Source organism: Triticum aestivum, chromosome 3D (assembly GCF_018294505.1).
Source record: "Triticum aestivum cultivar Chinese Spring chromosome 3D, IWGSC CS RefSeq v2.1, whole genome shotgun sequence".
In the NCBI taxonomy this organism is placed as follows: Eukaryota; Viridiplantae; Streptophyta; class Magnoliopsida; order Poales; family Poaceae; genus Triticum; species Triticum aestivum.
Genome location: NC_057802.1, coordinates 177,619,485 through 177,643,809, shown reverse-complemented (window position 1 = coordinate 177,643,809; position 24,325 = coordinate 177,619,485). Strand labels below are relative to the sequence as shown.

The following is a 24,325-nucleotide window of genomic DNA, read 5'->3' as shown; positions in this document are numbered from 1 at the left end:
GCCTCGTGCACATGGGCCACATTATTTGATCATCGGCCTAGGAACTCCCTGCTAAACGCTTTGTCCATCATCAAACAGCGATTGGCGACACAACTAATTCATGCATTCAAGCAAACACACGCACCGGCACAAGTTAGTAAAGACCGCACTAATCCTAGATTGAGCCAACAACACCGGCGGACGGCGGGACAGCGAAGAAAGTGTGATAGCCGCAAATCACCGCACAAGATCTAGGCCAATTAGCAGGGATGTAGGCACGCAGGGGCAACGCCATTGCTAATGGCTGACTGAGTGGTACCATGGCATTACCGACATTGCCAGTGAACGAGAATTGAGAAAAAATGTATATTTTACTGCATTTATGTATATTGTAAATTTGTAATCTAGATTTTGTGTTATATTTTTAGTATGCTTTTAAAGTTTGTCCCACCTTAAATTTTCTCTGTAAAGAAAATCCCTCAAAAAAAGGGTCAAAGATTACGGAACAGACCCCGCAAAATAAAAGATTACAGAATAGGCACTCCTTTTCCGAGGGCTGGTTCACGCCGTTGGGGGTAGCCAGATAGGGATGCCACGACGGCCTGCCCACGAGGCATGTGCAGGGTCCGGACGCAACTTCTTGCCGGGCCACCATTTTCTTCCTGGCTCTTCACTTCTTCAGTTTGTGTGTTCTCTTCATTCTTCACGGCTTCGCCCTCATACCTGGCTGCTTCTTCTATCCGGAGAAGCTTCTAGAAACACCATCTCCGATCCATCAGCCCAGCCAGGCCTACCTGCTGGTGGAGGTCGACACGGCGTGCTGTTCCGTGCCGCTTCCTTAGCGGTCGCGCGACGCGAAGGATGCTGGCGTCCAGGGTCTGGTCTAGGTCCGCGCCGCAGTCCTCGCGCGCCTTGGCTTCCGCAGCGGCCTCGGCGGCGAGGTCCGGCATGCAGCTCTCGCAGGCTCCTCCCGGTCTCGCAGAGCGGCCCTGCGCCGGGATAGCTGAGGCTGATGCGCCGCCGCTGTGCTCTTCTTCAGGCGATTCACGGTGAGCGTGGTTTGGTCTTCATATGCAATTGAAGCGTATGTGCATTCACTTTGAAGCTGAAATATGTTCATTCATGCGTGCACCGGGATTCAGATTTCAAAACTTTGAGCTGGAAGAATCTAAATATAATCTGATAATGCCATCGAAGGAATTCAGTTTGAACCTCATTTGTTAAACATCGGCGTGTATGACATTTTGAGAATTCTGATTCACTGAATCATAGATTAATTCCCCGTCTCCAGAGAATGATGATTACTGAATTTCCTACTTCCATCATGCAAAGATTTGTTACCCAATAATTCGCCCCCCCCCCCCCCCCCCTTTCTTTCATAATTACTTACTCGTGCTAAATTTCTATGTTGTCACAGAGGAGAACATGCCTGCAGAAGACGCACATATCAAAGACATCCAGTGTCTAATCGAGCCACGCCTGTCGGAGGGAACCGTCATGTTCTTTATGCAAGTTATCTTTCACAGAACCAACAGAACTACAGATCTTTTTCGGCTTCGTCCGACCAAGAAAGGATAGAAGCTGCAAACAGGGTGTGTAATTCTATCTATACCCGTATCTGTTAGCTTGCCAACCTGGATAAATTCTGAGATCATCTCAATTTATGTTACTAGCATGCTTCTATGAATAAACTTGGCGTCTTTATCCCAGGAATTGCAATCATTATTGCGAACATAAAATAAAATCCGAAGTTCTCCTTTACATTAACTGGAGTTAACATCTTTTTTTAGTTCCAGATAATACATGGTCTGCCAAGGTGTGTGAAAATTGTAGAAGTTGGGCCTCGAGATGGACTGCAGAACGAAAAAAATACAGTGCCAACACCTGTAAAGATTGAGCTCATAAAGAGATTGGTAACCTCTGGATTATCAGTTGTTGAGGCAACAAGTTTTGTCTCCCCAAAATGGGTGCCACAGGTAAAATTCTTAATATTTTTCCCCATAAGCAGGTGACTAAGATTACCAATTTGATTCTTATGCATATGTGACGGGAGTTGTGTGACTCTGAAGATCTCCGTTACCCAATTTTATTTCCTTTGATATCTACTCCTATATGATTTCCATGTTCTGACAGAACTTTGCCATCTATTCATTTATCTCTATCTGTACTCCTATAAAAGACTCAGTTGGTGATGATTGTGTGTCTGCCATCCGTCATTTCTGACCATCAGATCTGCATCTAACGACTGTGATGTAAGCTGTGGCATTTTTTGCAGCAAGACCCCACTTCTCTGCTCCAATTTGCAGAAACCCCTTAGTATCTTGAAACCAACCACATCCCTCCCCCACCTCATAAAAAAAGCCACGAGGAATATATTTTAAGTGAAACCTAATACGAGTATATTTTTAGTGACATATATACCAAAATTAGATTGTTTTTCTTTCAAGTTTGTGAACATGTATTATTCTACTTTGGATCTGTTGCAACGCACGGGCACATTGCTAGTAAAAATAAATTTGCTGCTTGTTACGTTGACAAAGACTGCAGAATTATGGAATAACGGTAGTTTATAGTCCCATTGCTCATTACCATGATACTCTTGTGTCCATAATTCCATATATTACAATAGAGTAACTTTCAACACCAGCATAAATTGCATCATTCACTGAAGTCATTTGCACTACGGGAATGAGAACATAACCATACTCTTAATTGGACCTTCACCACCATGAAACTCTTTAGGTTTTAAAATATGACATATGGTGTTTAGCCCGGGAACCTGCAGAGCCCAACAAGGGTTGTGTTATTGTTTAAATGTTGGAGTGGAGTGTCGCATGGGCCATGAGTGGTATAGTGGATTGCCGAACCTCTCGATCTTTTCATTGGAGGTTCATAACAAAGTTTCCTCCTACTTCGAATGAAGAATGGTTCTGACGCAAATGTTGGATTTCTCCAAATTGTTTACCTCTGTATTTATATTGCAATCTAGATATTGCCAGTGTGGTCTGTGTGAAGTTGATTGTCCGACATGGAGGGAAATGGAACAAATACGGTGCACAAGCTCTAAACCTGTGAATAAGTATAGTTCTGAACTGTCATTGACATTTGAAAATTGGTTTTTTACTGCGTATTCAAATGAGTATAGTTCTGAACTGTCATTGACATTTGAAAATTGGTTTTTGTACTGCGTATTCAAATGATCCTTGCTATTAAGATTCAGACACAGTATTGATACATTGCCCAGTGCCACAAATAACATTTTCTTATTGAAACAAGAACTGAAATGTGTCTCTGGATAACATTATGCCAGACTTGAATCACCATCCTTAATTGTTTCCGGCAGGAATACTTCCTAGCAATGAAGCAAGGAAAGAAAATTTGTACAGTAGTGCCTATTGCCTAATACTATGATGTCATCTTAGTCCAAATAAATGGCATTCTGTTGTAGTCTAACTGAAAACTTATCATGTGATGGAAAAAAATTGTTTGCGAAATCTTGTGGTCTTGAATGCATGTGGCTTGCCTGCTTCTTAAGTCTTCTGCTAGCTCAGCTCACCCTACTTTATCAAAGTATACTTTCAGTTTTGCTTGTCCGTCAGTTCATTTGCCTATCATGTATATTTGACATCCCATTGCTGAATGATACGATATTGAATAATTGTAGCTAGCTGATGCGAAGGATGTTATGGAAGTGGTTCGGAATATTACGGGTGTAAGCTTTCCTGTATTGACTCCAAACCTCAAGGTAAATCATTTTTAATCAGGTGGGTTTTATATTTGTTAGCTTACCCCATTTAATAACCAGTCCTGTTCATTTATCATCAGGGATTTGAAGCAGCAGCTGCAGCAGGTGCCAAAGAAGTTGCAATATTTGCGTCAGCTTCTGAAGCATTTTCAAAGTCAAACATAAACTGTTCAATTAAAGAGAGCCTTGTCCGCTATAATGATGTTGCTCTTGCAGCAAAAAAGCGAGAAATTCCTGTACGAGGGTAAGTTATTTTATTTTCCAGCCTTTTCAACTCCAGTTTTCCAGTGTGACATATGTTAATATTGTGTTGCTCTATTATGCAACAATGTAGGTATGTTTCTTGTGTGGTTGGATGCCCAGTAGAAGGATCAGTACCACCTTCAAATGTAGCTTATGTTGCCAAAGAGCTTTATGACATGGGCTGCTACGAGGTTTCGCTTGGTGATACGATTGGAGTTGGTACCCCAGGTGATCTTGCATTATTTGCTAACCCACAATTTTTAAGTATGCCATAACTAGATTTTGCTTGCTACTATTGGGCTTTAGTTTGTTACATCCATTAGGCAAAGGATATTATCTGGCACGTGCCAGTTTGACACCAAGATCCTCGCTGTCATTGTGGAGCCTTGCATATTTGGCATGATTTGTTTCTCATGTTGCCTTCAAACAAATGTTGATTTTTCTTGTCTTCAAATAATGGAAGAAAACTGTTCCTAGTTGTATACCAGTGTCGTTTGGGAAAACATTGATTACCCATCACCAAGTTCAGTAAATTTTAACTTCTCTTAATGTCAGATTGTGTTTAATTATCTAGATAAACCCACCTTCGCTTCATGAAAATTTCAATTAAATATGTAGCTTCTTCGATATATTCAGGCACAGTTGTACCAATGCTTGAGGCAGTTATGTCCGTCGTTCCCGTGGAAAAGCTTGCTGTCCATTTCCACGACACCTACGGGCAGTCTCTTTCAAACATCCTCGTCTCTCTCCAGGTAATCATCTACTGAGATACTGAACAAACCATCACACAAAAAACAAAATGGTGATTCAGATCTTATCATCCAACACTTGTATGTGATCAACCATGTTCTCTGCTCGACCAGATGGGTATTAGTGTCGTGGACTCCTCCGTCGCAGGCCTTGGTGGCTGCCCATATGCGCAGGGCGCATCAGGGAATGTTGCTACTGAAGACGTAGTGTACATGCTGAATGGGTTGGGGATCAAGACAGGCGTCGATCTAAGCAAGGTAATCGCAGCCGGCGAGTTCATCTGCAAGCATCTGGGGCGCCAGTCTGGGTCCAAGGCAGCTACTGCCTTGAGCAAGGTTACCGCGAGCGCCTCAAAGCTATGAGGTTGCTCTTAGTGCTGTTACTCTGTAACATCATAATGCTGTGCCCGTTTATTGTATGTCGTGATCCCCTGTTGCAGAAGATACATGTACAGTACCAATGCAGAAAGTACGTAAATGAATAAATGGTGCATTTTGCTAAACATATCTTGTACAGGTTTAGCGTGTCCCTTTGTAACACGCTATGAGGCCGGCCTTGAGGCTCACGGCAGGGTAGTTAGGAGGTTTATTCTTTTTATGTTTTATCTCTCTTATCTCCTAAACCCTCCTGTAATATCTCTCGATGGTTAGCCTTGACGCTGCCATCTCCTGTACCGACTCCCACAATCAATATATACTCCGCGGGTCTCCATGTATGGAGATTGAGACGCTTAACCATAGGTTTCTACATGGTATACAGAGCTAGTCCCTTCCATTACATCTAGCGCCATTATCCTTCACCCACCATGTCGTCTTCCACCTCTGTCATCTCCTCTGGCATCAACAACAACATATCTGAACCTCTTACCCGCACCAATTATATCCTATGGCACGCTCAAGCCAGATCACAGATCATGGGCGCCGGCCTATATGGTTACCTCGATCAAACCATCGAAGAACCTTCCAAAACAATCACCACCAAGACCACCGACGGCAAGGATCAGGTTGCTGTGAACCCTGCCTATGCCCCCTGGTTAATCCAGGACCAACAAATTGTAGCCTATCTTCTCAGGAATCTGTCCAAAGAGGTTCTCGTCCAGGTTGCGTCGCTTGAGCGATCACATGCGATCTGGAGCGCCCTAGGGAACATGTTCTCAGCTATCTCCCTCTCTCGCGCCAACAACATCCGAGCCGCCCTCACCAACGCACAGAAGGGGTCCCAATCCGCCTCAGCGTACTTCGGCCACATGCGCTCGCTCTTTGATGAACTCGCGGCAGCGGGCAAACCCATCGGAGAGCCAGAGCTCGTCTCCTTCATCATTGCGGGCCTCGACATGGAATATCAGCCGATCGTCTCTGCGCTGGACGTCCGCACCGAGCCAATCACCGTCGACATCCTCTTGTCCATGGTGGCAAACTTCGACCAGCAGGTCGAGATGTTCCACGGCAACGACGGCGGCGCCTTCAAGTCATCGGCAAACATTGCTTCTCGCGGCCGAGGCAACAAGGGCAACTACCGCAACCAGAAGGGCAACAGTGGTGGATCCCGTGGCGGCGGCGGCTATGGTAGCGATGGCGGCTACGGTGGCACCAGCCACGTCAATGGAGGCGGTGAAGGAAATATGCCCTAGAGGCAATAATAAAGTTATTATTTATTTCCTTATTTCATGATAAATGTTTATCATTCATGCTAGAATTGTATTAACCGGAAACATAATACTTGTGTGAATACATAGACAAACAGAGTGTCACTAGTATGCCTCTACTTGACTAGCTCGTTACTCAAAGATGGTTATGTTTCCTAGCCATAGACATGAGTTGTCATTTGATTAACGGGATCACATCATTAGGAGAATGATGTGATTGACTTGACCCATTCCGTTAGCTTAGCACTTGATCGTTTAGTATTCTGCTATTGCTTTCTTCATGACTTATACATGTTCGTATGACTATGAGATTACGCAACTCCCGTTTACCGGAGGAACACTTTGTGTGCTACCAAACGTCACGACGTAACTGGGTGATTATAAAGGTGCTCTACAGGTGTCTCCGAAGGTACTTGTTGGGTTGGCATATTTCGAGATTAGAATTTGTCACTCCGATTGTCGGAGAGGTATCTCTGGGCCCACTCGGTAATGCACATCACTATAAGCCTTGCAAGCATTGCAACTAATGAGTTAGTTGCGGGATGATGTATTACAGAACGAGTAAAGAGACTTGCCGGTAACGAGATTGAACTAGGTATTGAGATACCGACGATCGAATCTCGGGCAAGTAACATACTGATGACAAAGGGAACAACGTATGTTGTTATGCGGTCTGACCGATAAAGATCTTCGTAGAATATGTAGGAGCCAATATGGGCATCCAGGTCCCGCTATTGGTTATTGACCAAAGAGGTGTCTCGGTCATGTCTACATAGTTCTCGAACCCGTAGGGTCCGCACGCTTAACGTTCGTTGACGATATAGTACTATGAGTTATGTATGTTGGTGACCGAATGTTGTTCGGAGTTTTGGATGAGATCACGGATATGACGAGGAACTCCGGAATGGTTCGGAAGTAAAGATTGATATGTGGATAGTAGTGTTTGATCTCCGGAAAGGTTCCGGAATCCATCGGAAGGGGTTCCGGATGTTTCCTGAAATGTTTGGGCACAAGAACACTTTATCTGGGCCAAAGGGGAAAGCCCACGAGGTTTTTGGAAAGCGCAAAAGGAAGTTTTGCGGAGTCGAACCCTGGCGTCTGGCCCTGGAGTCCGAGAAGGACTCTTGCCTTTCGGGTGAAACCGACTTTGTGGAGGCTTTTACTCCAAGTTTCGACCCCAAGGCTCAACATATAAATAGAGGGGTAGGGCTAGCACCCAAGACACATCAAGAAACACCAAGCCGTGTGCCGGCAACCCCGTCCCCTCTAGTTTATCCTCCGTCATAGTTTTCGTAGTGCTTAGGAGAAGCCCTGCGGAGATTGTTCTTCACCAACACCGTCACCACACCGTCGTGCTGCCGGAACTCATCTACTACTTCGCCCCTCTTGCTGGATCGAGAAGGCGGGGACGTCATCGAGCTGAATGTGTGCAGAACTCGGAGGTGTCGTGCTTTCGGTACTTGGATCGGTCGGATCGTGAAGACGTACGACTACATCAACCGCGTTGATATAACGCTTCCGCTTACGGTCTACGAGGGTACGTGGACAACACTCTCCCCTCTCGTTGCTATGCATCACCATGATCTTGCGTGTGCGTAGGAATTTTTTTGAAATTACTACGTTCCCCAACAGTGGTATCAGAGCCAGGTTTTATGCGTAGATGTCATATGCACGAGTAGAACACAAGTGAGTTGTGGGCGATACAAGTCATACTGCTTACCAGCATGTCATACTTTGGTTCGGCGGTATTGTTGGATGAAGCGGCCCGGACCGACATTACGCGTACGCTTACGCGAGACTGGTTTTACTGCCGTGCTATGCACACAGGTGACTAGCGGGTGCCAGTTTCTCCAACTTTAGTTGAACCGAGTGTGGCTACGCCCGGTCCTTGAGAAGGTTAAAACATCACTAACTTGATGAACTATCATTGTGGTTTTGATGCATAGGTAAGAACGGTTCTTGCTCAGCCTGTAGCAGCCACGTAAAACTTGCAACAACAAAGTAGAGGACGTCTAACTTGTTTTGGCAGGGCATGTTGTGATGTGATATGGTCAAGACGTGATGAAGATATAAGTTGTTGTATGAGATGATCATGTTTTGTTGAAGTTATCGGCAACTGGCAAAAGCCTTATGGTTGTCTCTCTATTGCATAAGATGCAAGCGCCAAATAATTGCTTTACTTTATCGCTATGCGATAGCAGTAGTTGCAAGAGCAATAGTTGGCGAGACGACCATGTGACGACACATTGATATAGATCAAGATGATGGAGATCATGGTGTCATGCCGGTGACGTTGGAAATCATGACGATGCTTTGGAGATGGAGACCAAAGGCACAAGATGATGATGGCCATATCATGTCACATATTATGATTGCATGTGATGTTAATTTTTATACATCTTATTTTGCTTAGTTCGGCGGTAGCATTATAAGATGATCTCTCACTAAATTTCAAGATAAAAGTGTTCTCCCTAAGTATGCACCGTTGCCAAAGTTCGTCGTGCCCAGACACCACGTGATGATCGGGTGTGATAAGCTCTACGTCCACCTACAACGGGTGCAAGACAGTTTTGCACACGCGGAATACTCAGGTTAAACTTGACGAGCCTAGCATATGCAGATATGGCCTCGGAACACTGAGACCGAAAGGTCGAGCGTGAATCATATAGAAGATATGATCAACATAGTGATGTTCACCATTGAAAACTACTCCATTTCACGTGATGATCGGTTATGGTTTAGTTGATTTGGATCACGTGATCACTTAGATGATTAGAGGGATGTCTATCTAAGTGGGAGTTCTTAAGTAATATGATTAATTGAACTTTAATTTATCATGAACTTAGTCCTGGTAGTATTAGCATATCTATGTTGTAGATCAATAGCTCGCGTTTAGCTCCCCTGTTTTATTTTTTGATATGTTCCTAGAGAAAACTAAGTTGAAAAATGTTAGTAGCAATGATGCGGATTGGATCCGTGATCTGAGGATTATCCTCATTGCTGCACAGAAGAATTATGTCCTTGATGCACCGCTAGGTGACAGACCTATTGCAGGAGCAGATGCAGACGTTATGAACGTTTGGCTAGCTCAGTATGATGACTACTTGATAGTTTAGTGCACCATGCTTTGCGGATTAGAATCGGGGCTTCAAAGACGTTTTTGAAACGCCATGGAGCATATGAGATGTTCCAAGAGTTGAAATTAGTATTTCAGACTCATGCCCGTTCGAGAGGTATGAGACCTCTGACAGTACTTTGCCTAAAAGATGGAGGAGAATCGCTCAATCAGTGAGCATGTGTTCAGATTGTCTGGGTACTACAATTGCTTGAATCAAGTGGGAGTTAATCTTCCAGATAAGATAGTGATTGACAAAGTTCTCTAGTCACTATCACCAAGTTACTAGAACTTCGTGATGAACTATAATGTGCAAGGGATGACGAAAACAATTCCCAAGCTCTTCGCGATGCTAAAATCGGCGAAGGTAGAAATCAAGAAAAACATCAAGTGTTGATGGTTGACAAGACCACTAGTTTCAAGAAAAGGGCAAAGGGAAGAAGGGGAACTTCAAGAAGAACGGCAAGCAAGTTGCTGCTCGAGTGAAGAAACCCAAGTCTGGACCTAAGCCTGAGACTAAGTGCTTCTACTGCAAAGGGACTGGTCACTGGAAGCGGAACTACCCCAAGTAATTGGCGGATAAGAAGGATGGCAAAGTGAACATAGGTATATTTGATATACATGTTATTAATGTGTACTTTACTAGTGTTTATAGCAACCCCTCAGTATTTGATACTAGTTCAGTTGCTAAGAGTAGTAACTCAAAACGGGAGTTGCAGAATGAACAGAAACTAGTTAAGGGCGAGGTGACGATGTGTGTTGGAAGTAGTTCCAAGATTGATATGATCATCATCGCACACTCCCTATACTTTCGGGATTAGTGTTGAACCTAAATAAGTGTTATTTGGTGTTTGCGTTGAGCATGAATATGATTTGATCATGTTTATTGCAATACGGTTATTCATTTAAGTTAGAGAATAATTGTTGTTCTGTTTACATGAATAAAACCTTCTATGGTCATACACCCAATGAAAATGGTTTGTTGGATCTCGATCGTAGTAATACACATATTCATAATATTGAAGCCAAAAGATGCAAAGTTAATAATGATAGTGCAACTTATTTGTGGCACTGCCGTTTAGGTCATATTGGTGTAAAGCGCATGAAGAAACTCCACGCTGATGGGATTTTGGAATCAATTGATTATGAATCACTTGATGCTTGCGAACCATGCCTTATGGGCAAGATGACTAAAAACTCCGTTCTCCGGAACAATGGAGCGAGCAACTGACTTATTGGAAATAATACATACTGATGTATACAATCCGATGAGTGTTGAGGCTCACGGCAAGTATCATTATTTTCTGACCTTCACAGATGATTTGAGCAGATATGAGTATATCTACTTGATAAAACACGAGTCTGAAACATTTGAAAAGTTCAAAGAATTTCAGAGTGAAGTGGAGAATCATCGTAAACAAGAAAATAAAAGTTTCTACGATATGATCGCAGAGGAAAATATTTGAGTTACGAGTTTGGTCTTCAATTAAAACAATGTGGAATAGTTTCACAAATTCGTGCCACCTGGAACACCACAGCATAATGGTGTGTCCGAACGTCATAACCGTACTTTATTGGATATAGTGCAATCTATGATGTCTCTTACCGATTTACCACTATCATTCTGGGGTTATGCATTAGAGACAGCTGCATTCACATTAAATAGGGCACCATCTAATCCGTTGAGACGACACCGTATGAACTATGGTTTGGCAAGAAACCTAGGCTGTCGTTTCTTAAAGTTTGGGATTGCGATGCTTATGTGAAAAAGATTCATCCTGATAAGCTCAAACCCAAATCGAAAAAGTGTGTCTTCATAGGATACCCAAAAATTACTGTTGGGTACACCTTCTATCACAGATCCGAAGGCAAGATATTCGTTGCTAAGAATGGATCCTTTCTAGAGAAGGAGTTTCTCTCGAAAGAAGTGAGTGGGAGGAAGGTAGAACTTGATGAGGTAACTGTACCTGCTCCCTTATTGGAAAGTAGTTCATCACAGAAATCTGTTCCTGTGACTCCTACACCAATTAGTGAGGAAGATAATGATGATGATCATGTAACTTTAGATCAAGTTACTACCGAACCTCGTAGGTCGACCAGAGTGAGATCCGCACCAGAGTGGTACGGTAATCCTATTCTGGAGGTCATGTTACTTGACCATGACGAACCTACGGACTATGAGGAAGCGATGGTGAGCCCAGATTCCACAAAATGGCTTGAGGCCATGAAATCTGAGTGGGATCCATGTATGAGAACAAAGTGTGGACTTTGGTTGACTTGCCCGATGATCGGCAAGCCATAGAAAATAAATGGATCTTCAAGAGGAAGACGGACGCTGATAGTAGTGTTACTATCTACAAAGCTAGACTTGTCGAAAAAGGTTTTTGACAAAGTTCAAGGTGTTGACTACGATGAGATTTTCTCACTCGTAGCGATGCTTAAGTCTGTCCGAATCATGTTAGCAAATTGCCACATTTTATGAAATCTGGCAAATGGATGTCAAAACTACATTCCTTAATGAATTTCTTAAAGAAGAGTTGTATATGATGCAACCAGAAGGTTTTGTCAATCCTAAAGGTGCTAACAAAATGTGCAAGCTCCAGCGATCCATCTATGGACTGGTGCAAGCATCTCGGAGTTGGAATATACGCTTTGATGAGTTGATCAAAGCATATAGTTTTATACAGACTTGCGGTGAAGCCTGTATTTACAAGAAAGTGAGTGGGAGCACTACAACATTTCTGATAAGTATATGTGAATGACATATTGTTGATCGGAAATAATGTAGAATTATTCTGCAAAGCATAAAGGAGTGTTTGAAAGGAGTTTTTCAAAGAAAGACCTCGGTGAAGCTGCTTACATATTGAGCATCAAGATCTATAGAGATAGATCAAAACGCTTGATAAGTTTTTTCAATGAGTACATACCTTGACAAGATTTTGAAGTAGTTCAAAATGGAACAGTCAAAGAAAGAGTTCTTGCCTGTGTTACAAGGTGTGAAATTGAGTAAGACTCAAAGCCCGACCACGGCAGAAGATAGAAAGAGAATGAAAGTCATTCCCTATGCCTCAGCCATAGGTTCTATAAAGTATGCCATGCTATGTACCAGATCTATTGTATACCCTACACTGATTTTGGCAAGGGAGTACAATAGTGATCTAGGAGTAGATCACTGGACAGCGGTCAAAATTATCCTTAGTGGAATAAGGATATGTTTCTCGATTATGGAGGTGACAAAAGGTTCGTCGTAAAGGGTTACGTCGATACAAGTTTTGGCACTGATCCAGATGACTCTAAGTCTTCATCTGGATACATATTGAAAGTGGGAGCAATTAGCTAAAGTAGCTCCGTGCAGAGCATTGTAGACATAGAAATTTGCAAAATACATACGGATCTGAATATGGCAGACCCGTTGACTAAACTTCTCTCACAAGCAAAACATGATCACACCTTGGTACTCTTTGGGTGTTAATCACATAGCGATGTGAACTAGATTATTGACTCTAGTAAACCCTTTGGGTGTTGGTCACATGACGATGTGAACTATGGGTGTTAATCACATGGTGATGTGAACTATTGATGTTAAATCACATGGCGATGTGATCTAGATTATTGACTCTAGTGCAAGTGGGAGACTGAAGGAAATATGCCCTAGAGGCAATAATAAAGTTATTATTTATTTCCTTATTTCATGATAAATGTTTATTATTCATGCTAGAATTGTATTAACCGGAAACATAATACATGTGTGAATACATAGACAAACAGAGTGTCACTAGTATGCCTCTACTTGACTAGCTCGTTGATCAAAGATGGTTATGTTTCCTAGCCATAGACATGAGTTGTCATTTGATTAACGGGATCACATCATTAGGAGAATGATGTGATTGACTTGACCCATTCCGTTAGCTTAGCACTTGATCGTTTAGTATTCTGCTATTGCTTTCTTCATGACTTATACATGTTCCTATGACTATGAGATTATGCAACTCCCGTTTACCGGAGGAACACTTTGTGTGCTACCAAACGTCACAACGTAACTGGGTGATTATAAAGGTGCTCTACAGGTGTCTCCGAAGGTACTTGTTGGGTTGGCGTATTTCGAGATTAGGATTTGTCACTCCGATTGTCGGAGAGGTATCTCTGGGCCCACTCGGTAATGCACATCACTATAAGCCTTGCAAGCATTGCAACTAATGAGTTAGTTGCGGGATGATGTATTACAGAACGAGTAAAGAGACTTGCCGGTAACGAGATTGAACTAGGTATTGAGATACCGACGATCGAATCTCGGGCAAGTAACATACCGATGACAAAGGGAACAACGTATGTTGTTATGCGGTCTGACCGATAAAGATCTTCGTAGAATATGTAGGAGCCAATATGGGCATCCAGGTCCCGCTATTGGTTATTGACCAGAGAGGTGTCTCGGTCATGTCTACATAGTTCTCGAACCCGTAGGGTCCGCACGCTTAACGTTCGTTGACGATATAGTACTATGAGTTATGTATGTTGGTGACCGAATGTTGTTCGGAGTTTTGGATGAGATCACGGATATGACGAGGAACTCCGGAATGGTCCGGAAGTAAAGATTGATATGTGGATAGTAGTGTTTGATCTCCGGAAAGGTTCCGGAATCCATCGGAAGGGGTTCCGGATGTTTCCCGAAATGTTTGGGCACGAGAACACTTTATCTGGGCCAAAGGGGAAAGCCCACGAGGTTTTTGGAAAGCGCAAAAGGAAGTTTTGCGGAGTCCAGGGGCCAGACGCCAGGGTCCCTGGCGTCTGGGTCCAGACGGCGGGAACCCTGGCGTCTGGCCCTGGAGTCCGAGAAGGACTCTTGCCTTTCGGGTGAAACCGACTTTGTGGAGGCTTTTTCTCCAAGTTTCGACCCCAAGGCTCAACATATAAATAGAGGGGTAGGGCTAGCACCCAAAACACATCAAGAAACACCAAGCCGTGTGCCGGCAACCCCGTCCCCTCTAGTTTATCCTCCGTCATAGTTTTCGTAGTGCTTAGGCGAAGCCCTGCGGAGATTGTTCTTCACCAACACCGTCACCACGCCATCGTGCTGCCGGAACTCATCTACTACTTCGCCCCTCTTGCTGGATCGAGAAGGCGGGGACGTCATCGAGCTGAACATGTGCAGAACTCGGAGGTGCCGTGCTTTCGGTACTTGGATCGGTCGGATCGTGAAGACGCACGACTACATCAACCGCGTTGATATAACGCTTCCGCTTACGGTCTACGAGGGTACGTGGACAACACTCTCCCCTCTCGTTGCTATGCATCACCATGATCTTGCGTGTGCGTAGGAATTTTTTTGAAATTACTACGTTCCCCAACAGGCGGCGGCTATAACGGTGGTGGCAACTACCACCAGAACATCAACCAAGGCGGCGGCGAGGGCTATCATGGTGGTGGCGGCGGCTACCATCACTAGGGCCCCCCAAACGGCAACAAGAATGCTCGGCGTCCCCCCAACAGCAACAACAGGGGGCGCAACTTCCAAGGCTATGAGGGCTATGAGGGTAAATGTCAAATTTGCAAGAAAACAAATCATATAGCTAAGGACTGACGCCGATGATGGTGCCCAAAAGAGAAAAATTGCAGCTGCAGCCGATACGTCATATGGTGTCGATACCAACTGGTACATGGACACAGGTGCCACCAATCACATCACTGGCGAGCCGGAGAAGCTGACGATGCACGAGCAATATCGTGGCCAAGATCAAGTCTACACTGCAGCAAACGGTGTAGGTATGGAGATTAGTCATATCGGTCAAGCAGTTATCAAAACCCCACATAAAAACCTTGAGATCAATGAAATCTTGCATGTCCCTAATGCTTCCAAAACCTTGTTATCTATTCATCGCATTGCCCTTGACAATAATGTTTTTCTAGAATTTCACCCGTTCTTCTTTTTGATCAAGGATTAGGTCACGAAGAGAGTTCTCCATAGGGGCGTTTGTGTGCAAGGGCTCTATGCATTGCTTCCCAAGTACTGCCAGTTCAATAAACAAGTCTATGGTGCCATCAGGCTTTCTGCTGAAAGGTGGCACAATCGCTTAGGTCATCCATCTTTTTCTACTGTTCATCAAATTCTTAGTAGAAATAAACTCCCAGTTTTTGGTGAGAAAAACTCAGAAACTATTTGTTATTCATGCCAGAAGGCAAAAAGTCATCAATTGCCATATCCTGTTTCCACTAGTGTGTCAACCAAGCCCTTGCAACTTATTTTTTCTGATGTTTGGGGTCCAGCACCCACTTCTGTTGGTAGGCATACTTACTATGTGAGCTTTGTTGATGATTATAGCAAGTACACCTGGATCTATCTCCTTAAGAAACGATCTGACTTGTTCCATAACTTCCAAGCTCTTGTGGAACGTAAATTCGATAGTAAAATCATAGCCATGCAGTCGGACTGGGGTGGTGAGTATGAAAAATTGATTTATTTTTTTTCCAAAAGATTGGTATTTCTCACCATATTTCATGCCCACATGCTCATCAGCAGAATGGTTCTGCCGAGCGCAAGCACCGTCATATCGTTGAAGTAGGTCTCGCCCTCCTAGCTTCACTTTCCATGCCACTAAAGTTTTGGGATGAAGCGTTTCTCACTGCCGTGCATCTCATTAATATGTGGCCAAGTCGTGTTATCTCCAATGAAACTCCCACTGAACGCCTCTTGCATGTCACACCAGATTATACTACTCTTCGTGTCTTTGGTTGCGCCTGTTGGCCCAACCTTCGTCCCTATAATACGCGTAAGCTTATATTTCGTTCCAAAGAGTGAGTCTTTCTTGGGTACAGGGCTCAACACAAGGGTGTCAAATGCCTTGATGTTGCAACTGGTGGTGTCTACATTTCTCGCGATGTCGTGTTTGACGAAACGCAATTTCCATTCGCCAAACTTCATCCCAATGCCGGTGCCCTTCTTCGGAAAGAAATCCTTCTCCTTCCATCCAGTCTTCGTGTGGGTAATGATAATTGTGATGATCATGTATTGACTAATACTCCTAATCCCTTGCCTGAGTTTGATACAGAGAAAAACTACAGTTCCAATGGTGCAGAAATTGGTCACTTTTGTGCTGAAAACAGTGCTACAGCAGAGACCACAAGAAATCTGGTGCAATCTCCTTCGGGATCTGAGCTCCCGACTGCGTCAGACCCGACAGCATCCGCCTCGGGATCCTCCCCGCGCCAGGAGGATCGCTTCGCACCCCGTGCCAACCCGACCCCGCCACGCCGACACGTGCTGCGGCATCGGACCTCGTGGGCTCGGTGCGCCAATCAGCGGCCAGGGCCTTGTCACCTGCGCGCTATGCGCCCACTCCATGGGTCTTCACCAGGCGGGCTCCGCGCTCCACCACGGTCACGCCAGGCGGGCCCGACACGCACCCCGAGCTGGATCAGGCTGGCTCGCCCGGATCTTCTGTGGCAGTTTCCTTGACTTCGACACCTGCGCATGCCACAGACGATCCCGGCAGCCCTGACGCGCCTGCCTCCTCGGGATCGGCTGGATTCGCTGCAGCGGTCCCTGCCACCCCTGATGGTCTTCTACGCCGGCTCCTGAGCCTTCCACGCTGCCTCGCACCCGTCTTCGTACAGGAACCCTTGCACCTGTTAATTATAAAACCAAATATGGTTTAATTGCTTCTGATGCTGTTACAGGGGAACCACTAACTGTTTCTCAGGCTCTTGCTGATCCGAAGTGGAAACTTGCATGCGTGAAGAGTTTGGAGCACTCCAGAAAAATCGTACTTGGCATCTTGTTCCCTTTCGTCCAGGTACAAACCTAATTGATTGCAAGTGGGTTTTTCACATCAAGCGACGGTCAGATGGTTCCATACATCGCTACAAAGCTCGTCTTGTTGCCAAAGGATTCAAGCAAAGGTACGACCTTGACTATGAGGACACATTTAGTCCAGTTGTTAAAGCTGCCACTATTCGTCTTGTTTTATCCATAGTTGTCTCTCGAGGTTGGTGCCTTCGCCAGCTAGATGTACAGAACGCGTTCCTCCATGGTGTTCTGGAAGAGGAAGTTTACATGAAGCAACCTCCTGGGTTTGTTGATCCTGATAAACCATTTCATATCTGTAAACTGGATAAATCGCTCTATGGACTGAAGCAAGCTCCAAGGGCATGGTATTCTCGCCTCAGCTCCAAACTGCACACCCTTGGATTTGTTCCCTCCAAGTTTGATACTTCATTATTTATTTACAACAAATACAACACTGTTATCTTCGTGCTTATTTATGTTGATGACATCATTGTCACTAGTTCATCTGATGAGGCAGTAACAGCTCTCTTGAAAGACTTGCAGTCAGATTTTGCTCTCAAAGATCTCGGCGATCTGCACTTCTTCCTTGGCATTGAGGTCAAGAGGAATCAGGAAGGTAGTCTCCACCTTTCTCAAGAAAAATATGCCACTGATCTTCTGAGCAAGGCAGGGTTGCAGGGCTGTAAACCATCACCAACACCACTCTCCAGTTCAGAACAATTCTCTTGCAGAGGGTGTTCCTTTGAGTCAAGAGGATGGCACCAAATACAGAAGTTTGGTAGGAGCACTTCAGTACTTGACACTTACCAGGCCTGACATCTCTTTTGCAGTGAATAAAGTATGTCAATTCCTTCATGCACCTACTTCTACTCATTGGACTGCAGCCAAACGTATACTCAGATATGTCAAGAACACATTAAGTGTTGGGTTAACCTTCACCAAGTCAACCTCCACTCTGGTTAGTGTCTTTTCTGATTCTGATTGGACAGGTTGCTTGGATGATAGGAGGTCTACAGGTGGCTTTGCGGTCTTCTTTGGGCCCAATTTAATTTCTTGGTGTGCAAAGAAACAGGCAACTGTATCAAGATCAAGTACTGAGACAGAATACAAAGCACTGGCAAATGCTACAGCTGAAATAATATGGGTTAAAGCTCTGCTTAGAGAACTTGGCATATGTTATACACAAACTCCATGTCTCTGGTGTGATAATATTGGTGCGACATATCTTTCTGCTAACCCTGTCTTTCATGCAAGAACAAAACATGTCGAGATTGACTATCATTTTGTGAGAGAAAGGGTTGCTAGCAAAGAATTGGAGATTCGGTTCATTCCCTCAAAGGACCAAGTTGCAGATGATTTCACAAAAGCTTTGCCCACAAGATCATTTGAAGAATTTAACTTGAGAAGTTCAGATTAAGGGAGGATGTTAAACACATCTTGTACAGGTTTAGCGTGTCCCTTTGTAACACGCTATGAGGCCGGCCTTGAGGCTCACGGCAGGGTAGTTAGGAGGTTTATTCTTTTTGTGTTTTATCTCTCTTATCTCCTAAACCCTCCTGTAATATCTCTCGATGGTTAGCCTTGACGCTGCCATCTCCTGTACCGACTCCCACAATCAATATATACTCAACGGGTCTCCATGTATGGAGATTGAGACGCTTAACCATAGGTTTCTACACATTTGATGTTTTGGCGCAAAAAAAGGTCATTTTAAGCCGCTCTCATTTCTCCTGGATAATTCAGCTGTTAAAGCTGTTGTACACTATGCACACTATGTAATACACACATGCATATGACGCGTGCGACTAAATATAAGTTTCCAAGAGCAAAAAGGACATACTTTCAAAGATGTGCAAAATTGATCACATCAATTAAATCAGTACAATTGCCTCACTTCTCAGCCGCCAAAAGTTAACAATATTCATGGTCAATGTACACTAGCTTGTTAAACTCTACGGTAGATCAATAATGCTTCCGTGAAGTGAGTTAAGAACTTAAGATCTCTCTCGAGTTATTATGTACTACATCTGTACCAAAATATAAGACGTTTTTGTACTTCAATTTGAACTGCAAAAATGTCTTATATTTTGATATGGAGGTAGTACATGATAGGGCTCCTGTGAATAACCAAATTATTTACAGCAATTGTCAATACCAACTAATAATTACTGACGATTCAATCAGGCATCCCTGTCAATGTCAAGTTGGTTTCTTGCTTCAGCACTCTTTGTGTTTTGCTGAACTTCTTTGATGGTAGCACGAGTCCTTTTCCATAGGCCGCTAACAGAAGAGCCTCTGCTCGCCCTGCATCAGCGTCAAAACATCAATGAACTACGGAAGAAAATGCGTTATCATCTACTCATGTTTCAGCGGGTCATTCAATTAAATGGATTAAGCTAACTATACTAGCCAAAATATATTTAGCTGGACTGTGAGGAATATGTGTAATTAGTTTGTTTGCTCAGTACACCTTGAAAGCAAGACGAGAAATACACAGAGAGCACATCATGTGTACATCATGTTTATTCATACGCATATGTCAGTGTCTACAATTGATCAGCTCGAACTAGAATGTTGTGACAAAATAATTCATTTACTGACTTACTGTTGTGACTTGGAAAATAGTAAGATGCGTACCGTGATGTTTCTTCAACTTGAGGGACAGAGCCTTATCCGGGAACAAGATTGTAGCAGCTCGTCTGCTATCATCCTGACAGACGTAGAAGGGTCATAAGATAACTATTATGATGCGGTACTAATTTGAGGTTAGGATTAAGAAACATGTAATGAAACTGGTGTCATGTTAAGTCTACAATTAGTAGAACAACACACAAGATCTAGCAACAAACATTCAGATGAGGAGAGAGAAATGCTCTCTAAAATGAAATAACATCTATGCATTACCACAGTAGCAATCAATTGGTCGAACTCAGATTTGATTCATTACTGCCGTCAGCTTAGATCATAGCACCCCAACCTAATCCAATGATATCTAAAGTCCAACCCAGATTTCTTCACTCTAAACCATTCAAAATAATTGAAACAATTCAGTTGTGAACTTATATTGAAAGGTCTCCTGGGTTGCAATGATCGGCGCACATGAGTACGAACCCACCGACACGGTTTCAAGAACTCACCACACTGGCCCTGTTTCAAGGACTCAATACTTACCCTGTTATCTACTTTTGTACTACACAACCTTAATTACATCAATGAAAATAGCAATGGTTAGGCATCTTTATTGAAATGCCATAATTAAGCTTGTTAAGTTCTTACCAACAAACAGAAAAGATTTCTACCAGTTTTCTGTAAATGAGAGGCATATAAGAAGAGTAACAAACCTTAGGTGATGCACTTCGAGTTAGCCCAAAGTACGATTTCCATGTCTGTGATGCAACCGGTACAACAGAAAACTCAGATGCCACTAGAGCAGCAATCCACAAGCCATACGAAAAACCTGTACTCCACCATCCCTAAATATACATCATGAAACAGACGGCAAGAAGTCACTAACAGAACCTACATTATGCCACATGTTTCACATGAAATTTAAACAGTCATATGGTGTGAACTAGATTCTATCAAGTTCAAATTGCAAACTGAATTTGAACTAGATCACACTGCTTAGAGTACAACTCTAGCCTCAACTTGTGTGTGGAACATCTTCAGAGGCACATGATCTCAAGAAGCACACAATGTCAGTTCTATTACCACCAATCTACTGCAAAATGTTATGCACCGAGACAGTAATAAGTTGCAAGTGAGCAATGTAATCCTCAATAATTCTTATTATAGGGACTATCCAATGGCATGACTTCTCGAAGTATTGATGCATAAAACATAAGTTCATTGTAATGCTTATGCAAATGTTTCCATTGACTGGCAAAAATATGAGGAAAGCAAGAGACCGACCAGCTTTCCATCAGTTGGAAATGGACTTGACTTCTCAATAAACGCTGTAGTTCCTGCAAGATAACAAAGACACCACAATATCATAGTCAGACACCAGCAACGGCTACTGAACATAACTGCATTGTGCTCAACACACAAGGAAGGCTTAAGTCCTCCAATACCCCAGATAGGAATGTACAACTACACTCTCGTGTGCCCATACCTGGAGGCGCATCAAGGCCACGGAGAAGCTGTATGATGGACCTGGTGTCTAGGCGCTTCCGGGTGAGCTCCGACACCATTATGTTCACGAACGGGTTATCGAACACCTACAGGACGTGAAAACGTGAATGAATGCTCAAGCACACCAGTCAACGCGAAATGCGAGTTTCGGGCCGCACCTGAGAGGAGCCGTCGGGTGAGAGAACGGCGATGGCGCCGCGAGTGTCTGGATCGATCCCAATCGCCCAGCCGGTGGGGGCGGGGGCGGCGGCGGCGTCGCTGCCGTCGGCGGGGAGCAGGGAGAGGGAGGCGAGCCAGGGGTCCACAGCCCCCGCGTCCGCCAGGAGCTTGGCCTTGGCCCTGGAGCGGGACTTCGCGGGCAGCGCCGCAGCAGGAGGGAGCAAGGCACGTCGGTGGCAGCGGCGAGAGCGGAAGGGCGGGGAGAAGAAGGCCGCGGCGGCGTCCCAATGGAGGGTGGAGCGGCGGAGGGCGGTGGAGCGGAGGGCGTTCATGGGGTGGGCAGCGTGATGCGTAGCTGGCGCAGCGGCGGCCGATGCAGCACCGGTAGCTGCTGCTGCCATAGTTCGAAGCAACAGGAGGCGGAATGGGAGGGGAGGGTTTTTGCTGTTCCACTCGGGGGATAACGCGTCCGTACGGACGGGCCGAGACTAGTATTTTCAGAGTCTTTTTTTTATGCTAAAAAAAAGTCTTTTTTTGCAGAAAATTGTGAGAGCTTTATTCTAACGAAAGCATTCGCTGAGCAACCAGCCAGAAGGCTACTGGTGAGGAAGCTAGGAGTCTCGAGTAGCCAGCTTTCGGACATAGACACATTGCAAACATACTTGGCACATAAATGCGCTGGACCATTGGCTGACCGCAATACATGTTGAATTACAAAGAAATCAAAACTATTGGCTAGCTCTCCTATTTCTGAAAAAATGGATGCCACTACTGAACGAGAGTTGTGGTGAGTGTTTCAAAGGTTCACCACCTCCACGCAATCGGTCTCATTGACCACTTTGTTCAATCCTCGAAGTGCTGCAAAAATAACTCATTCTCAAACAGAAGCAGCTTCCACTATCAAGGGATCTGTAACACCTGGTAATGGCTTACTCCAGGCTCCCATAAACGAGTTGTGGGACCTGGCGATACCCCCTGCACCACTCAGACCCCCATCTCTATCAATAGTTACATCAGTATTTATCTTGACAGTATCATGTTTGGGTGGGCGCCACCCATGACCCGACAGCACCAACGCATGTTACCGAGGTATATCCAAAAGAGCCAGAGCTTCTCTTGACAATCTTACAGACTTTATCGGGTCGATCTTCTCCTTATCATGGGTCCATCGATTCTGGGAATGCCATATGGACCATATCACTATGAAAGTGGTTCGTTCTTCTTTTGAAAACATGTGATCATAAGAAATGTCTCTCGCCCAAGTGATTGGGTGGAGGCGTGGTAATTTTATGTCCAGCAACATACGTGCCTTCTCCCAAAAACACTTTGCATGCGAATAATGAATAACAGCATGCTCTAAATCCCTCACCTGTCGCTTGACAAATTTTGCAAGTACTATCCTCTCTGATATGCCTCTATCTTGGAGTATCTTCAACGGCCGCACAAAAATCTCGCATCCAATAAAAGTTATAGCGCACCACTGTAGCACTTTTAATGCGCTGGGACCAACATTGTTTTAGCAGACGCCCAAAGACGCGCGCTCAAAAAGCAGACAGTGTAAATTGTGAAGCGCGCGCAATCCGAAGTCTAAAATATGCTGCGCGCGATAGCGTTTTTCAGCACGCGCCTAAAACTTTTTAGCGCTACAGAATCTGCTGGAGCTGTTGGGCGCCTAGAAAAACAAATTTTTAGTGCGCGGAGCTCTTTTTGGACACCTGTTGAAGATGCTCTTAGAGTGCATTCATTCGGTATTATGCCTCGCAAGACACGCCATCAGAACACACTAACTTTGGGGCAACTTTTAGAGCCCATATGGTTTTCCACAACTGTACTGAAGTTCCTGAAGCCTGCCCTTCTCCAAAGTTGCGCGCTCTTTGCGATTCACTAGAGCTACGCAGTTTTAACAGTGTAGTTACCAGATTTCTCATATGCACATGCCATGAAGTCCGGACCCCCTCCTTGCCGAAGAGGAATATTTAAGATGGCCTCCGCATCAGGCAAGATAAAAGTATCATGGTCTAATTCTTGACACCATGTCCAGTTTGTCTGATCGATGAGATCACTGACATGCTCCACCGTGGTAGTGGCCGGTTTCAGCAACGGTGTCATAGATAAAGTGGAGGGTATCCATTTGTCCGTCCATACGTTAATGCTTGTCCCATCCCCAACTCTCTGAATAATGCCTAGCTGCAGCACATCTCTCCCAGCAACGATAGCTCTCCAAGTTGCCAAAGCTGTTTGCGGTACTGTTGCTTGCATAAAATCACAACGTGGAAAATATCTTCCCTTCATAACTCGGCACATAAAGAATTCGGATTTGTCATGAATGGCCAACCATGCTTTCCCAATGGAGCCGGATTGAAAAGATGTAGGTCCCGGAAGCCCATTTCGCCTTTGCATTTTGGTGATGCCAATTTCTCCCAAGAAATCGAATGAAGGGCCCTCTTCAATCAGAGTCAGCACCTGTATTTTTTTGACCGCATGTATCCGCATTTGTATTTTTAACACAGTACAGACATACATACACGCATACACTCACCCCTATAAATGCACACATGCACATAAATAATGCGAGTACCAAGACTTATACTCTGGTGGGCTGGTGATACCACTGTCCCCCTAAACATCCAACCACAAATTGACCATATAAGTCATGTATTTTTGTGCCTCAAAAAATGCTATGTATTTTCTTTTACATACAAAGATCGTATTGAAGTGTCATCTGAATTGCAGGATGATTATGTTACGTGCCAGCGACTTCAAGAATCAAAGTTG

The 24,325-nt window shown here is 44.3% G+C and overlaps 2 protein-coding genes across 4 annotated transcripts; one reads left to right on the top strand and one right to left on the bottom strand.

The window, feature by feature from the left end:
- The first annotated feature begins 612 nt into the window (after positions 1 to 612).
- Positions 613 to 5,454, top strand: LOC123078147 (hydroxymethylglutaryl-CoA lyase, mitochondrial). 3 transcript variants are annotated; one of them, XM_044500549.1, is made up of 8 exons: positions 613 to 1,028; positions 1,397 to 1,571; positions 1,770 to 1,955; positions 3,644 to 3,724; positions 3,805 to 3,968; positions 4,059 to 4,182; positions 4,604 to 4,719; positions 4,831 to 5,454. In XM_044500549.1, the coding sequence occupies exons 1-8, from the start codon at positions 841 to 843 to the stop codon at positions 4,922 to 4,924; spliced, it is 1,128 nt and encodes a 375-aa protein (XP_044356484.1). In that variant the 5' UTR covers positions 613 to 840; the 3' UTR covers positions 4,925 to 5,454. The 3 variants fall into 3 exon arrangements, with proteins under 3 accessions (XP_044356484.1, XP_044356482.1, XP_044356483.1); XM_044500547.1 differs by having other exon boundaries at positions 618 to 1,028; positions 4,059 to 4,195; XM_044500548.1 differs by having other exon boundaries at positions 620 to 1,028; positions 1,776 to 1,955; positions 4,059 to 4,195.
- Positions 5,455 to 19,103: 13,649 nt separating this feature from the next.
- On the bottom strand, positions 19,104 to 21,995 carry LOC123074455 (Holliday junction resolvase MOC1, chloroplastic). The gene is made up of 6 exons (XM_044497303.1): positions 21,550 to 21,995; positions 21,372 to 21,477; positions 21,170 to 21,222; positions 20,599 to 20,730; positions 19,895 to 19,967; positions 19,104 to 19,561 (listed from the first exon to the last, which is right to left on the bottom strand). The coding sequence occupies exons 1-6, from the start codon at positions 21,949 to 21,951 to the stop codon at positions 19,434 to 19,436; spliced, it is 894 nt and encodes a 297-aa protein (XP_044353238.1). The 5' UTR covers positions 21,952 to 21,995; the 3' UTR covers positions 19,104 to 19,433.
- Between the last annotated feature and the right edge of the window lie 2,330 nt (positions 21,996 to 24,325).

Coding starts and splice junctions, on each gene's coding strand:
- LOC123078147 (XM_044500547.1), top strand. CDS start 841: ATGCTGGCGTCCAGGGTCTGGTCTAGGTCCGCGCCGCAGTCCTCGCGC. Junction 3,725..3,804: donor TATTGACTCCAAACCTCAAG/GTAAATCATTTT, acceptor ATTTATCATCAG/GGATTTGAAGCAGCAGCTGC. Junction 4,196..4,603: donor GATTGGAGTTGGTACCCCAG/GTGATCTTGCAT, acceptor CGATATATTCAG/GCACAGTTGTACCAATGCTT.
- LOC123074455 (XM_044497303.1), bottom strand. CDS start 21,951: ATGGCAGCAGCAGCTACCGGTGCTGCATCGGCCGCCGCTGCGCCAGCT. Junction 21,478..21,549: donor CACCCGACGGCTCCTCTCAG/GTGCGGCCCGAA, acceptor CACGTCCTGTAG/GTGTTCGATAACCCGTTCGT. Junction 19,968..20,598: donor CTCGAAGTGCATCACCTAAG/GTTTGTTACTCT, acceptor TACGTCTGTCAG/GATGATAGCAGACGAGCTGC.